We start from the raw sequence: 18,092 nt of genomic DNA on the forward strand, positions 1-18,092 counted from the left end.
CATGACGGCAAGGCATGCACTTGGCAGATTAGTGCTTGAAATAGTTCCCCAATAAGAAGCATGTGAAATGTAATCTGTGTTTTAATTCCTCCAAAGGTATTCACCAGCAATGCGCCTGCATAACTCTCCCATACACGTTAGTTAAAGAATGGATGCAAGAGGAGAGAAATCTTTAAACTGTTTTTTTTAATTTTCCACACGATTGACACCTTGGTTTAACTTTTTTTCCCCCCCTTTTTTTGAGGATTCATGTGACATTTGACAGATAAAACAGTCGTTTGTAGAATTACTACTATTAAAGTTCTGACTTTGATATCAGAAGAGAAATCCTCTGCTGCGGTATTATCCTTTAGAGATGTTAATTCAGGGTCTGTATTGGTCTAAATGTGCTACTGTGTAACTCTTTGATTTGATTTGATGAGGTCTGTTTTACTCGAGCTCTTGTTTTCAGTTTTCTGGTCATCTGTATAAATTTCAGAGTTAATTCACACTGCAAGTTATGGAATCATCTGTTTAGATTGCTCATCAAATAGACTTGATTATGAAATCTGAACTGTTACTGTTTTAATACCTGTAGATTTTTTTGTGGCTTTGTTTTTGTTTCATTTGCTCTTTTTTTTTTTCTTTTTTTCTTTTTTTTTTAAATTTTGTGCTACACTAGTTTGCCATGTAGCAATTGCACTGTGCAATATTTACAGTATGAGGACTGGGAAAACTAACTCTATGGATGTGATGTCTATTTACAGTTTGCGATAGTGTTTCCTCTCTAGTTCTCAGTGATTTAGGTGTGACCAAGCCTTCTCTACTTTGTCACATTAAGCGGGTTTTCCAGGTGACTCTTTTGGTGAGTGTCAAAATAAGACTTTATGGTGTATTATTGTTAAGATTCACTTTGAATTAAAAAAAATCTATTGATGCAGCTCGTTTTGTCTTGGTCTGTTTTTTCCCTGTTTTATACATTTAGGTGCTTTTCTTTCTCAAATCATGCTGGTTCATAACTCTGACGTGATCCTCCAGTGGTTTTTAAAGTCTTGGTAGAAGAAGAAGACAGTCAATTTTAACTGATACTTAACTAAATAAAAGTAGCAGATCCCCATATTTGAGAAACTGGAATCAGAGAATTTTTGGTATTTTTGCCTGATAAAATATATATTTTTTTGGATTCATTATCAAATAATGCATTTCTGTTGCAAACATGGACAAAGATTGAAAGTTCACAGTAAAATAACATTTCATGGCACAATTCCATCATAACGGTTAATGAACTCATACTGAATGGACCTTGTGATTAATATAAAAGCCTTGATATTACAAAATAAATTCTGCCACTATTGTTTTCAATTTAAAACAATACAATAAACTTTGCTTTATTTTACAAAGCAAAGGGTCTTTGAGGTGAATTCTTGTCACGTGTTTTGTCTGACTCTAAATTACCTTGGAGCTCCTGTCTCGACTCATCGTCCACAGGTTTCATTAGTGTTTTTCTGGGTGTGTGCTGACACCTGGTGGAGATGAGGCGGTACAACAGCCGTGATTGTATCTACACGCTCAAGATTTTGAGGCATCGGGATAAACCTGAGTACAGACTGAAAATACCTGTTAATGGTTGTACGGAGAAACTATCAGGTCACCCTTTAGACTATGAACCCACGGCGTGTGTGAACGAGGCTGAAATCGTGCTTCATATGGAGATCTGTGCGCTCTCGTTCACCCACCAGAGGTCGTCCTGCGGGCTGCTGCCTTTGACTTTCTCCCGACAATTAACAGCAGAGAGGCTAATTTTGCGCACTTTGACCAGGGGTGGTGTTGCACTTTAAATTCACCACCCACCCGCTTCCACATCCTGACATTTGTGCTTAAACGTCACGCGAGAACACCGAGCGTCTGCCATCCATTTGGAGCAGGTGTGTGCGAGGCAGTCTACCGCCAGCGGCTCCATGTCAAGCCTTTGGAGAAGTGTGCGCGCCGCCCTGCGCCACACGGTGCTGATGGGTGGACCGAGCGGAGCGGAGCGATAGGGCGCATTTGTTAATTTCCCTTCAACGCCGCTTCACCCCCACCCCCTACACCCCCCCCTCCACCCTCCAACCCTGGACACACGACGAGACCGCGGGACCGCTGTGCTTCCCGATAACACACGAGGATTGATCCAATGTATTATTTACGACCGAAACTTCAGCAACTTGTCCACTGGATATGGCTCCCAGTCTGAGGAGTGGGCAGACAGGTCACCCCAAAGTGGTGGGAGCCGGCGGAGCGGAACCCGGTGGGTCCTCGCCGCAAAGGACGGATGCCGGAGGAGAGGGGAGGTGTTTGAGGACCAGGTGGCGAGCCGGAGCAGCGGGGATGCTTGCAAACTGTCTGCTGTCTGTGGGAACGCTTTTACTTCTTGTCCGGTGCGCTGTGGCCGCAGAGGGTAAGCACACCGCCGAGCTATCCGGTCCGGGGAAACCCATGCTGATGTGTTGCATTAACCTGTCTTGTCACATCTAGGCTGCGAGTGACATCTAACATACTGGGTGGAAAATGGATCTTTTGTTTCACGCGGGCAGCGCTTTGTAGTCCGCGCATTCATTGCTGCTGGGTGCATGAATCACGGGCTGTACGGATGGAGAGGTGGTCGGCTGAATAGCTTGCTGTATCATATTTTTTTTTAGGGAAGAAAAAACTAAACTATCTGTGATCCATGCACCTATAAGCTGTTTGCATATGCTGTGACATGCACAGGGCTGTTATTGCATTGGAATTTGCGCAGTCGGGGAATTTGTCCAAACGGCCGTTATTCAGGATGAATTCCCTCACTGACCGCACTGACATGATGTGAGAGATGGTGCTGCGCAGGGTTTGCTTCATGTGATGTAACTCTCTCTCACCTATACTCTTTCCACCTGAGCCTGAAGCCCACTCTTTTGTCTCTCTGATCAGGTTGCACTGCATAGACCTCGAACCCCTGTTTCTCCTCTGCAGCTCACCATTATGAGCTATCCCAGCCTCAACTTTGTCTCAACCTCACATCCCCTTTGCTCTGCAACTGGCAGCTCATTTTGGCTTGCATTTCCATGACAGGGGTTATTAAACGTTGGCATTGTCTGCCAATGAGCTTAAGGGAGTTATTGCGGGAATGCAGCGTAGTCACAGGACTGTCAGTGTTTCAGAGCATCTGGGTCAGCACTAATGACACACATACTGTAGCCCACTGTAGGTTTGTTTGTCTCTGGCGGCGTGAGAGGCAGCTGGGGTAAGGTTGGCCGACATAGCTGCCCTTCAGACCGCAAACACTCGAAGAAAAGGCTTCACTGCAAAAGACAGTCTCTGCATGTGCACTGATTTGGCTGCATCACCTTTTGGAGACACTCTTTTGTAACCTCAGATGGAAACAACTAAACAAAATGTTTTTTGTGAGTGTGTTAAGTGTGTGTATCTCATGGTAGCTCCATCACCTCTATCCAGTCTGCAAAGTGTGATGTGGCAGCTGTAGTCTCACCTCTGCTGATGCACTGCTACAGTAGCAGAGTCCCCTCCTCCTCCCTCCCACCTCCACCTCTTGCTTCTCACAGTCAGCACATCCATTCTTAAACACATGAGCAGTACCCGAGCCACACAATACATATTGGGTGAAAGAGGCATACCATTATTTCACCTACATCCAGAAACTGCACCTGGACTGGAGCCTTTTGTGTAGAACTGGTTCATGGAGAATGAATGCTGGATTGTGTGGTCTTTTATACCTAGTGACTGGTTGACTCTGCTGTCTTTTAGTAGTGTTACTGGTTTGAAAAATGGAGGATGCACTATCTCCTGCGAGCACACGGACTCACAAGACACTAGACAGCAAAAACATGCAGCACATTCCCATGACGGATCATTATGTGAAGTTCCACAAATTCAAAAAGACATAACATTTACATAATAGAAACGTCCCATTGTGTCTGTCTGAGCTGCCGTGCTGAACAAAAAACATTGTCATTAAAGAGCCAACTCAATGTATTACCTTCAACACAACCAAAACAAAGCAAGGATCTTTTACTGAGCAGATGATTCCTCCCATCAGTGTGCATGGGTCAGTGAACTTTTATATGTTTCCTAATGGATTTTTAATGGTGTTGTTGAATCAGGTGTGAACTGATTCTGATGTGCAGGCCTGCCGCTGAAGCTGGCCTTATTAAGCAGATCAGGCGTCAGCTATGATGTGACCAGTCTGCATTAAAAACAGTTTCTTTGTCAATTCCATTATAAAGTTCGGTGTTTTCTCCATCAGTTACATTCATGCAGTGACAGCAGAAAACAGATTCAGTTTTCGGTTTCGCATTAATGCCTGGCCTCATATTACCTTTCGTCGAAAGTGAATCCAGTGAGTGAGCTGTACAGATTTTAATTTAACAAAAGAAAAGAGAGAGAGCAGTGGATTAATGCTCAGTATTGGCAGATAGCCCGAGTTGAGGTATCAGAATCCATATTGGGAGAGAAAAATTGGATTTGTGTATTATTCAGTAACACTATTACAGATCAATCAGCATTCACAGTCTTAGCAAAATCACACAGTATGATTACCATGAGACATTAAATCATAAATGATAAATAATGCATGAAATAGTTGCAGTGTACACTCCACCTCCTTTATATCTCAACACAAATTCGTTAAAATACAGTCTGGCACTGACTTTCAATGTCACGTTGGCTGCTGATGCACAGTGGCTGAACTACTAAACACTAGACCTTGACTGATAAATGGGCCGGGCTCATGTATTAGCCAATATTAGCTTATTGCAGATACATCAGTATCAGTGTATTTTGGCAAGTAAGTAACAAGACATTGCAGAGTTTGTCCACCAGTAAGTACTTTTTTTAAACACTAGTACATTACCTGTTTAAAACACATCTGGCCGATGGCTCAGCGTCCAGTATTGCTGCTCGCAGCTTTGTCAATATCATCAACCTCTAGAGCCGGAGAGGCCCCGCACTTTGAGACGCAACAGTTTCACACGTACACATGCACCACAGTTTTTCCCTTTTTGAAACTTTAGGAACAATACTGTAATATTACAATACACCACCAGTTTACTGAGGGCAGTTTATTGAGGTGTTCCTGAAAATTGAGCCACATCTAAGTTATTATTAACAATAATTATCACTGTCATTACTGCATCTTTGCTAAATGACATGGAACTGAATGAATGTAGGCCAAAGACATGCTGCACACATGAATGAGCAATATGGACGTTTCAGGTATCAAAAATGTCAGTCAAAAAAAAGTTTTTCATCCAGACGTAACAGTGAATGAATGACATCTTTACCGCTGTGTCATTGCTATTGTTAAAACTCATGAATTCATGCTGAAGCTACCCAGCTTCTGAGGGCATTACAGCTAGCTCGTGTCAGCTTAAGTTAACCGCTGTACAGGAGATTCAAACTCAGGTATAACCAGCACCATTGATAGAGTGAGTCACCCCTAACCCTCTGTCCACACGGCTCTGGGTATGATGTAGTCACAGACTGTTGTTTAAACTTGCGCATGTGTATGTCAAGAACCGCAGGGGTTCTCCGGCTCTGCAGTGCATTGTTCCTCAGCTTTCTCGCAAAGCACTCATCTAAACTACTCCACACTCAATACTGCACTTTCTTGGGTCTTCCGAAATACTGTCGCCAAATGTGAAATCGATCGGATGAACAGTTGTCGAGAAAATCAAAGGAGAGACAGACAGACAGAGATTCCTTCCATTTTAGTTCGATCGATATCAGTATCGGCCTCAAAAATCCAGGATCGGTCAAACTCTGTGTGTGTGTGTGTGTAAGATTTAGTGAATGAAAAACATGCTGTGAGCTCACAGCTTCCTCGTGTTTTCTATGGGAATGCCAATTTTTTGCCCAACAGTAACCTCAAACCCTTCAGCAGCCAGGGGAGCAGAGGACAGTGCAGTGAGGGGATCCTGGGTAATGTGGCTGCAAAGATGACGCCTTTTCATGCGCTTACATTGATCTTTAATTAACTGCAGGATCTCTCGTCTGGTTCATTGCTTCCTTATTAACACAGCTGGTGAAATTGTGCTTGGCAGCAGCACGAGGACGCGCAGAAGAGCGAGCTAAGCAAAGGCATCTTTGGTCCCTCCGCAATCAAATGACTTTCCTCTGACGTCAGCTCTGTTTACTCCTACTACACAAGCCGCCCGTTGCTTATGAGTGCTGACAGCTGGCTTTTGACAGGGGTTAACCTCACAGACCTTGCTGTATGAGATGCTATCCCTGAGATATTGCCAGTCATCACTTTCTGCTTAGGAATTCAATGAAAGGACACATGACAGTAAGACTCAAAGCCATTTGCTATTTGCAGTGCAGTCTTTTACCTGTGAAGTGACTGCGAACATGTGCGTCAGGTGACCAGGCCGCTGCGCATCACAGCGTTCTCTGCACTTTGTGGCTTTTCTTTTTTTTTTTGTGGGCTTCAGTATCTTGCAGTTTTCTTTCCCTCTGTCTCGATTAGCCTTTTGAGAGCTGTCACGATGGTTAATGTCAGAGTAACTTCCAGGAATTGGTTTTTCAAAAACAGCAACTATGACTCACCCTTGGTCTGATGACCTGTCTGCATGAGCTCGGGGTTTTTGGGAGCACACAGAGGACATGATTCCCCTGCTTATTCCCCCGTTTCACCTCGTTGCAGTGATAAACTGCCAACAGTTAATTATCTTGTGGGTAAGCATGTCAGCAGAGCTCGAGATGTATGTGCACATGTGTGGTCAAGATAGATGGTATCTCTTTAGTCGGGGCTTCAGCTGGTGCCTTTCATTTGATTTGTACTCCATCGTGCAAATTTGTCACAGTGAAGAAGAAGTTTACAAAAGCAGTGATGATTTTTCTAAAAAAGACAGCATTGTTTATTTTCTACTCACAGTTCTCCATCTGTTTCTTTTTGCATGTGACGCCGATGTTTTGACAGGGAGACTGTGTGAGATCTGCTCAACATTATGCAAGAACTCGAGTGCCAGAAATCAAAATGCTAAAAGGGCAGAATGAGAGTGTTATGAAGTAATTAAAAATATATTAGTGCTGGCAATCATTCTGAGAGTAAAGGCAGATTCATTCTGCAATGATTTACTCACAGGGCTCTTTTTTCTGTCACACCTTAAAGAAAGTGAAAAGGTTTGCAGTGTTTTCTCCTTCACCGCTCTAAACAAAGCAGGCAGCACTGCTACAACACATAGATAAGGCTCAGAAAGGCAAACAGGCTTCTAATTAGTATCTTGGACCATCTGCCTCGCATTATCCCTTGTACAGTTTAGTGCAATCAGGGAATATTGTGTGTGTGTGTGTGTGTGTGTGTGTGTGTGTGTGTGTGTGTGTGTGTGTTTTATGAGCTATCTCCATGTTTCCCTCCAGTATCTCTCCGTACCTTTGTGCCTCACTGTTCTTTTTGTCCGTCTCCCTGTGCTTTGGCGGTTTGGTGCAGGTTGATGGCGGATAAAGGCTTGGCTCTGCTGCTGCTGCTTGAGGAAGGACAGCAGGCTGCCTGATTTATTGGGACACACAGTATAATACGCCAGCACACTGCTCCGCACAAGGCCACCGTTCATCACACAGCATCACATGCGACCGCAGAAAAAAAGCAGGGTGAGAGGGACGATTCTCTGGGAAATTTAGGAACGTGCAATTTTAAATAATTTGGAAGATGGCCACCATCTTCGAGGATGAATATATAACAACTTGTTTTGCATCTACTGAATCTCTCAAATTTAGCTGACTGAGGTACCAAGAGATAGAGGCAGGGGAGTTTTTGATTGTAAGAATTCTATCTGTCTGTTTGGAAATGTAAATCTGCTTGTGTCACCCTTCAGAATAAAACCTTTAAACAAATATATCAAAATGCAAACATAGTAAACGACTTAAAGTTTATTCCAGTTTGAAGGAAGATATTCAGAACTAAGGTGGAAACTTATCTTTCAAGAACTCTGAGCTGAAAATGTAGGTTGGTGAATTGAGTATTTCACCACTGGAAAGGTGATCTTTTTAGTAAAACTGGGCTGTCTGTGCAGTAGAAAGACGCAATTATTCTTTAAATTGGTGCTACATGAGCAGAGAGAACAGAGGAAAAGGCCTGTGGTACTCTCTTTTGCTCAAAAGTTAGAAAACCTACACCCACCAGAATGAACTACGCCACACCAGACGACAACACTACGGCTGGTGGGTAGCACTGCCCAGTTTGACAGTTTGATCAGAGTTTTGGGTCGTGAACCGCCTCTCTCTATCTGAGAGAGAGAGGTTACGCTCGTGTGCTCTAACAGGCCAATCAGCGTGAAGTGGGTGTGAAGGTTAGACTGCCTTCAACCCCCAGTTACCTAATCAGCCAAAACAGATTAAATCACCTGTGTAGGATAACCGTGGGAGTATAGGAGGGCCTTTAAAAGTTCTTTAACATTGTGTTTAAAGTGTGATTTATGGAATGTGGCTGCATAAATTATCCTGTAGATGCAACTCTTGGGAGCCACAGATGGTGCCATGACTGGTGTTTTTTGTCATGTTTGATCAAGTGGTCATTCTCTGTAGCTCCGAGCGAATTCATGGGGAAGTGAAAGACATGGACGTTAAAAATTTAAGATGATTTTTAGCAGAAGTGAACGAGGCTGGATCAGACCAGGATTTAGTGTGGTGTGCATAAATGAGCAAGAGAGAAGGACTGAGAGAGAGAGAGAGAGAGGGGTGGTGGGGATTCGCCTCTGCACAGACGGGGTCATCAGTCACATTTAATGGTGTCACTGTCATGGCATCATATTTAGTTTTTGTCTACTATTGTCAGAAATGGAAATGCTAAGTGGAATGCTAAGTGTAGCTGTAGGCTTTGCTTTTTCACACAGATGCCTCTGTAGACTGTGGCATTTCAGCTAATCCCTTTGAACCGCTGGAGGAGGCGAGCGTGAGATCACTGACACATACAAACACATTCATAACACTGAGCCTTCAAAACGTTGCACGCGTAGCAGCTAGCACAGCGTGCATGCACACACTCACACAGCGCGCACGAGCACGAAACGCGAGCTACCCAGTGAATCCAATTTATTATTTTTGTCTGCAACACAATGTGCAGCTCTCGTACCGAAAGCTAAGATGCTTTGGTTTGTGGCCACTAGAGGGCAGAATAACAACAAGCTCACAAACACATGTTCATCTATAACGGTTTATGGCTAACATGCTAGCAAACAGCTGCCTACTTACAAATATAGCAGACATGAAATAACATTATCGTCCCATTGGGGTCCAGTATGCACTCTTCCCGCTCTGTTTTGGGCTGCACCAGCTTAGCATGCTAGCAGCTTTCTTTCGCGGGTTATGATGAGTCTTTTGTCAGCAAGGATTTAATTATAATAGAGATTTAGGAAAGTATTATTGATTTCATGGAACAGAGATATGAGGCTAAAATAGCTTAGAAAAAGCTGAAACACTGCGTAAAGCTTTCGAGTTAGTTCGTATTAATTCCTCGTGGGGTTTCTTGCGAGCAACCTCGCTCACATTCCTGCATTCATTTGAGTTGATATTGTTTTAGAAAATGACCAATGAATGGTACATTATTGGTCCGTGACCCCTTTTTCTCTCTGAGAGATTCCCATGACCATAAACCTCATCTCATATTGTCATGTAAATGTATGTCATCTTTGTGCTCTAATTGGATTGTGTTGAAATTGGGGCTCGTCTGGTCTATCTGTCGACTAACAATAGGATCGCATTACGATGGTATGTGCAGAATGTGTTAATGTTACTGTTTTGCAAAATTCTCAATAACTCCAACAAATTATAATGAAAACTAAAAATGTTAGCTGTTAACTTTTTTTTAACATACATACATTAACATGTAATGACTTTTTCAGATTTAATGCATAATTCGCTGCACTGACCATCCATTTTATCATTACAGTTACAATACATTACAGTGTACTGCTATATAGTAATACTATGAGGAGAAATAGTATTTTATATAGAGCATCAGTCTTAGATATTGCTCACAAGCTATTCAGCCCATGAAGTCATGAAGTGACCCCATGCAGCATCCCCAGCCCACGGCAGAGAGAGGTCGTTTGTGGTATATCACTGAAAAATCAGCATCCCACTCACTCCCACGGAGGAGCCTTTGACTTTAAATCCCAGTGACATCACAGATTCAGGGGCTTTCTGCTCTGATTTCTAACTTTAGTGAAGCAGGTTGAGACTGAGGACGATGACAGCGTCAGCGGAGCGTCAAGAGTAAGCCGTACTCAGGGAGCATTAAAGGAAATGTTCAACAGTTTTAGAAGCCTATCTTATTAATCAGTAATCAGCTGTCATAGGACTTTAAAAATGTTCTCCTGACAGATTATAGATATTTATAGTTTTAGTGCTCATGCTCATCACATTTGGAGGTAATTCGAATGACTTGCACAAATGAAAGCAGGTTGTGTTGTGGGACATGAAATGTTGAAATTTGAATGTATTAAACTGGAGCCATGTGAAGAAAAAACCTTAAAATCTGTCATCCATCTTAAGTCACGGATGGCACTGTTTTTTTTTTTTTTGTTTTTTCTTTTAATTAGGGGTAAATTTTCCTGCAGCCACACACACACACACACACACACACACACACACACACACAACACTTCTTGAAATGCACTCACTTTTATGCACATTCATAAATCCATACCACGTAGCATTTGCTTGATTTATGCTCCTGCTTTAGTGCTCTGAAGTCACCCCTTAAGTCTTAAAATGAGACGAGCTGTTCCCCATAGGCCAATTCATTACTGGGATAATCCGAGTGTGTAGCTCCACTGCCTCTGGAGAACGAACCCTTCGCATACACGCACAGACACACAAACAAGGCCTCTGCACATGCTCCAGCTCATAGGCATCTGTAGCGAATGTCTATGTGGGCTTCAGAGTTTGTTTCCCTTCATCCTTCATGGGTATCTTATTAGTCTGTCCTCAGAGATTGTCCCAGCTTGTGTGTAGCTGTGCCCGTGTCACAACTTGCCACTCTCAGCACTTTGTAACCTGCTGCAGAGAGGGAACGCTACTTTTTTGTCAATATTAAATGTTTTTAAATCAGGCAGCTACATTATTAGATGCTTCTTAATATCCAGTGAATATCTTTGAATCTGAAACACACCTGATCTATTGCACAGGAGACCTACAGCCCTGTAACTCAATTGCAGCAATGAATGTCTCTGTTTTTCATCCACCAACCAACCAAACAAACCAAATTAACAGTTTTAACGCACCGTGCAGTATCAGCGAAATGCAGTGCAGACCTGTGAAGGTCAAGAGTGTGTGCGTAGGATTAGATCATGGTACCTTATGGTGTACATACACCTCAGTAATGATATCGTCTCCTTGGAGACAGGCCTCTCCTTGACAGTGGACGTCATTACGAGTCATGGATGGCACCCATTAAGTTAACGTTGTCATGGTGAGGGATGGGCATGTGCACAAGTTCAAATTAGGGGAATGACAGAATTTTCCATTCAAGAGTCTGTAAGTAAAGAGGAGGAAGACGTGTAACGCAGGGCTGATAATTATGAACAGACAGACACTCTTTGGTGTAAGAGGTTAAAACTTATGGAGGAAAACCTTCACTCACTGTGGAACAGACAACAAGTGGAGCAGCAATAAATTGTACACCAAAAGAGAGAGAATGAGAGCTCAGGGAAAAGACACGATGACAGGAAAATCAAACATTACAAAATCCACTTATTTCCACTCCCCAGAACACAATACATTTACAATACATGTACAGTCTTACCTCTTTTATAATTATTACATAATTATACTTTCATTCATGTGACAGCACAGATGCACATCAGAAAAACTGTCCCCATCTTGATATCTAATGAGGCCTCCTATTCTCATCCTGAAAGAAACCTTCTCAAAGGAGGCCACCTTGCCTTGCTGGATGAACCATTCCTGAAAAGATGGCTCCCGTGGGGCTGTCCATCCTCTTAATAGTATCTGTCTGTCCGCCATTAAACCCAACTGAAATAAATCTGCAGCACTACAGCGGGCCACTGTGAGCGGACAGATAATCTTGATCAAAAATCTAAATGAGGACTGGTCAGCGTTGTATTCAGTTATGAATTTTCTGCCAAAAACAATCTGAATTAAAAGAAGACATTCTCGTAGCAGATGGACTTGTCTGAACTCTGTTTATCACATCTTGAATGGTGTCCAGCAGAATCAGTGAAATGCTTTGAAATAGACAAGCTTTTTAGTATTTTGATAAATACGCTCTGTTCTGTGCATTAAGCATTTTCAGTAATAGTCTCTGAACGCTGCATCTGACAAAGTGAAGGAGGAAAACATTCAATAATATATTAAATCCATTATACTTGATAATTTTGAGACTCTGTGTTGGCTTAGAGTTCTGGTTGACCCACACAAACCTGAGGAGCTCAGAGGAGGTGTGAGGACTCCCTTTTCAACCCTGTGCTTCAAAAGAAGTGGAGCTTTGACTGTATGTTTATTTTGGGAGGATGTTTCTCATACGTACTACCCTGAGTGATATGAACTTATTTGTTCATTTTAAAGCCTTTGAGATCAGGCGCCTCTTTTTTTCTGTTTGACCAACTGCAAAAAATCATAGAGAAACAACCCCAGCGCAAAGACAGTAAATTTAATGTTTTACCTCATCAGCCTCGTTGATTTTTGTGAATATATAGCAACGTGTTTCAAACAAGTTGGGACAGGAGCATCAGAAGACTGGGAAAGGAGTGGAATGCTCCAAAAACACCTGTTTGGAACATTCCACAGGTAAACAGGTTCATTGGTAACAGGTGAGAGTATCATGATTGGGTATGAAAGGAGCATCCTGGAAAGGCTCAGTCGTTCACAAGTGAGGATGGAGTGAGGTTCACCACTTTGTGAACACATGACTGTATAAATGATACGTTCTCCTTAAAGCACAGGACCTCAAACTGAAGTGATCTCTGTCCATAATGCCACAACAGGCACAGCTCACCAGCTGTTATAATGTCAGGATACACATGGATCGCGCAGTGATCCCACTCAAGTATATTAAAAAACAATATCACCATTCAAGACCCTTTTTTTGTGCAACCTCTCCCAAAGCAGTCTGGAATGTGTTCTCCACTGATTTTGCTCTTGTCATTACCGTGAAGTGTTTTGTTGGGATGTTAGGAACAAAATCTGTTTTCACCCTCCGCTGAGTATTCGGCCCTTTATTTACTGTCAGGTCTCACCTCTGGTGCTGCTTTCAAACAAAGACTCTCTAATCTAAATCCCTCGTTCACTTACATAAGATGGCCTTTGAAAAGCCAAGTTTCATGCTTTTAAATTTGACGTATCTGTGAACTTTGAAAATGCCCTCCAAGTGCTCTTTGTTTTCTCAAACACTCTCATAATTAACTTCCTTAATTAGATGTTTGTTTGTTCACTCAGCAGACAGAGCGTTACATAATTACTCTTAAATCATTTCATTGCGTATCTCCACACTTTTCAAAATGCAGGAAAGAACAGAAATGAAGATGAATCATTACGTCAGTGAGAAATTACAACTCCACTGTACAAAAGAGCTTCACGGACAGCAGGCCTAAGAGCACACATAAGGAATTTAATAAAACCGGTGCTAAGCTAATAAAAAACTGTGAAACACTGCAGCATGATTGGAAATAGTTAGCAGTAATGTTAAGTATATTTGTAGTAATTAAAAAACACTGGAATGGCTCTTTAAACCTATCGGATCTACAGAGCTCTTCCCTAGTGTAAATATCTGCAAAAGAAGCACACGGACTCATTAAAGACGTGACAGCAGGATCTTATATGGCCACCGTGAGAGCGTGACACAGCCGCTGGCCCTGTGGCGTTGCGGTGAGCTGAGGATGCAGCCGAGGCCGTTGTGTGAGAGCTCATCCATCATGCTGCCTGCTGGAGGAGGTGGGATCTCTGTGTTTGCTTTGACTGTGTGCAGCGTCAAGGTTGAATGTACGATCGCTGTGATGTGATGCATGAGCAGCGTTGTCAGTTTGACTCGGTGTTCGGCTGTGTTAAAATGCATAATGCAGCCGAAGTCGTGTTTTCATTCTCACCTGCAACCTGCACCCGTACGATTTCCTCCGCTCGTGTTCGCCGTGTCTTCTAATGCAGCCAAAAAAGGAGGTGTTGTGTAAACTGTTATTTGGCATTTCTTCTTCTGGTCACAAGAGAAGCAGCTCTGCTTTTTGATGTGCGGGAAACATTTCAGTGACGAGAGCACATTACAGCCTTGTGTTGAACTGCATCGCACTGCATGAAATTTCCTATTTAATGTTTGTCACTGACTCACCAACACTTGCAAAACACAACCAGCGGTCGTGTTATTGAATAGTGGCTCCCAGCGTGGGCCCCTCCAGAGATGGATGAGCAAGAATTTGTGATTATTTTCATGATATGCAAGTTGTTTTACTGAGTAGTCTATGAAATATTATAAAATCACAATTTCCCAGAGACATACTTAAAGGACCAGTGTGCAGGATTTAGGGGGATCTATTAGCAGAGGTTAAATATAGTATTCACAATTCTGTTTTCTTTAGTATATCACCACCTGAACATAAGAATCGTGTCTTTGTTACCTTAGAATGAGCTCTTTATATCCACAGATGGAGCTAGTTAGGCCTGTCAAAATTGTCCAAAAATTATGTTTGATCACATGTCTTTTGAAAGATCCACATACCTACACAACACGAAGTAAACAAAACATGGCCTCTACTGTATTGTTGAATTATTTGCTCATTTCAGCTTGACCTACCTTTCATCTTCAATCAGTGAAAGTCAGAGAAGCAGCAGGTGAAACACCTCCACATCTAACTCTAAGTAACAAAATCTGTCTGAATCCGAAAAAAATCCAAATACTGTCAGTGGGTTAAACATGAACAACTTAATTTGTGGCCTGCTGCTTGTAGTGACCCCAGATTATAGAGCATTGTGATTGTATTACAAACATTTTGACATTCTTGTGCTTGACTCAAGTGTGGATTTTAGAGGGGATCCTGGAAGCTTAACAGGCTTATCCCACCTTGTTATCCCTCATTGTCCTTTTCCTTCCATCCTCCTCGTGCCTCGGCTAACCTCTGCAGCACCAGTCCGTAGCCAATAAATACGCTCAGAGCCAATGTGCCTGCTCAGTGCCATACTGTGGTGATCCCCGGTCGGGGGGTTGGGGTCATCTGAGGGGCTCATTTGATAATCACAGGGGGTCATCTGCCAGGAGAAAATATCATTTTGACTATTTGTTTTCACTAATGTGTGATATTGAATGAATTCAAGGTTCTAGGCATGTGATAACTAATCATGTAAAACAACATGTAAGTAAAAATCATCATTTGGTTGAGCTGCTCACCACCCTGCATGTACGATGAAGGTCAAGTGCAGGAAGGTTTCGTTTTAATGGTTAGTGCAGCAAATAGGTGCAATATGTCTTTGTTATGTCACTGAAGAGCCTTGCAATCCTCTTTCGCATCATGTTCATGTTAATAGACTCCAGAGGCAATTTGGTTTGACATGGTAGGCATGAATTATGTATCGCTGTGACAGAATCAGAGTCACTTTATTCACCTTGTAGAGTAAATGCACATTTTGCCTTAATGACACTGATGTCAATAGCTAGAGGTGCAAGATGCCACGTGTAGAAATTCAGCATGAATAACTTAACAAAAAAAAATTATTTGTGTTAATTAGTATTATTACCAGAAACAAATGAGACCATTCAGAGGTTCTCCGTGGTTGGATGTTTGCAGGAAATCTACTGAACAGAACAGGAAGACAGCAAATGTGTGTTCCACGTGCACAGACTAAACGGTCGTAAACTGCTGATGTTTATTCATTGCTTATTATGCATTGTTAGAAGCTCTTACCTTTCTTCATGCTCTTCAAAGCAGGCGAGGAAGAGGAATGCCAAGGAAGGGCAACAGGTTGCAGCATTAATGACAGAAAGCAACACAATTTACTATTTGATGATAAAAATCTAAAAACTGTGCACTGTACCTTGAGGTGCATTGCGATGGGAATACTAAGAGCTCACATTTGCGCAGGGGGTTAGCACAGGACATATAAGTCTGTCACTTAGCAGGATGAGCTTTGACTCTCTCTGAAGTCTCTCTGAGGGCCCAATTAGAAAGTCAGAGGCAAAGCCATGTGATCTCCCCAACAGTGACACCAGAGTGCTCTCGTGGAGTCTATTTTTTTCTCAGACTGTCACAGGTGACCAAGCCTTTACTTCACCTAGCCTCCCTGTGATGTATTGCTTTTTCAGATAGCAGACTGCAGCCCTCAACCCTTCACTGAGGTCAGTCTGCAAGGACAAATTACTTATCTCTTTTACTGATGGTTCACTTGTAGTTCTGCATTATTGCATGACTGTTACAGAGTCTTACCTAAAGAGCCAGGGTAGACCCAGCCATGATAAGCAATGCATATGAAAGTGAACCTCTCCCACCTGCCTACTGATCTAGCTCCACTTTCTGAAAAGAGGCCCATGATTTTCTATGTCTAATCTTTTCACATTCAGGTTGAGTATGTAGTCATACATCATGACTCAACACTGAAACAGCTACTGCACGTAAAATGTCCCTGATAGTGCTGATCGGTGTCAAACAACGTCAACCTTAATGGCAGCAAATGCTCACTAATTTTAAACTATAGAGGAGATCTGCTCCTTTTTCATTCAGTTTAAAGGTGAATTTTCTTGCAAACAAACTAAAACTATGCTTAAATTCAGTGTTACTGACCACAGCGCACAGTGTGTATTCTTCAGTTATTTGAAATGAAGAATGAGGGGAGAATGATGAATTCATTTTCTTCAGAAAACATTTGCAAAGCTGATTTTTTTTAAGTATTTAAAATCCAGAATTGCTAACATCCATGAATTTTTCCCCCTCCTTTTTTCACCTCCTTTGCTGGCATATTGCTGTATTTTTATGCGTGTTACCGCCACCTGCAGATCAGCAGAATGGTGTGAATCCCTTGGACTGTGCATGTGCGTCCTTGTGCATGTGCACGATGGATGCAGTGGGGACCTGCCCATAGAAAAACACCTCCATGGCTGTACTAGAGGTCAAAAGCTCCACGGCGAACCTTTGGTGGTGTGTGTCATTCAATTTTTCAATTTATATGCTCAAGATTAAGTAGAGAAAATACATAACTCAGGATGAGACCTTCACCTTAACCGAGGACACACCTCCATCAGCTGCTGCGTCACTATCTGGTGCCTTATCCTGACCCCTACCTGTCATTTCACACCCACAGCCTGCCACGTCAAATGGCTTTTGTACTGTAATCCCACGGCCCATCACAGCCCCAGCATGCAGCTAAACTCCTACAGTCGTCCCCTGCCTGCTCCGATATGCATGACCCCAGGAGACGGCCATGAGCTCGAGTGTGATACAGCCCCTTGTCTCTATGTATGTGTGTGTGTATGAGGTTAATCCAGGACAAGAAGTCCTTATTTGAAGAGTCTCTGAATGTTTCAGATGATTTGTGTCTCAGGATCTGGGTTGGAGCTTTGTTCACACACAATGTGGACATAATGTCACAAACCTAATCATTGAAATATATTTACAAGATATATAATTGTTATATGTTTTTCAGTCTGTACTGTGTTTGTACAACCGGAGTGATGAAACATTTGAGATTAAAACGATCTCTTGTAAAGAAACGTAGATACAATCATTATATTTCATTGGTATGATGCCTCTGTGGAAAGACAGTACATGTATTTACCTTTGCTTTTATCTCTACCTCTCGTACTCTCTCTGCTTTCAACCGTGGCAGTTCACAGGCCAGAGCTGCCTCTGGGCATGATGCTGAAGTGAAAGATGACTTACTTTTGGTGGTTTTAATGGAACTGTGATTGCCTGCGGTACCCTACTGAGCAGTCTGACTTCCAGTCATGCTGTCTGCCCCAGCGAGGTTCATCTGATCGCTGCACGCATCAAAGGAATATTTCACCCTGAAAATATTCTTACATTTTTATATACCATGAATCTGTAATGATCAGCGCGTTCAGAGCGTTGTTTTGGGATAAAATGCACCCAGTTCCTCCCCTAAATATTAAATTTTGCTTCTAATCCAAGAAATAATGTTCTGTTTTC

At 42.4% G+C, this 18,092-nt stretch overlaps 1 protein-coding gene across 1 annotated transcript in view; it reads left to right on the forward strand.

The window, feature by feature from the left end:
• Positions 1–1,808: 1,808 nt before the first annotated feature.
• The window catches only part of kiaa1549lb (KIAA1549-like b), a 60,214-nt gene continuing 43,930 nt past the window's right edge, over positions 1,809–18,092 (forward strand). Inside the window, exon 1 of the mRNA XM_076726875.1 lies at positions 1,809–2,416. Coding sequence (XP_076582990.1) covers positions 2,197–2,416 — 220 coding nt within the window. The 5' untranslated portion in view covers positions 1,809–2,196. The remainder of the gene's footprint in view (positions 2,417–18,092) is intronic.

The sequence above is a fragment of the Chaetodon auriga genome, chromosome 1, assembly GCF_051107435.1.
Source record: "Chaetodon auriga isolate fChaAug3 chromosome 1, fChaAug3.hap1, whole genome shotgun sequence".
Lineage (NCBI taxonomy): Eukaryota > Metazoa > Chordata > Actinopteri > Chaetodontiformes > Chaetodontidae > Chaetodon > Chaetodon auriga.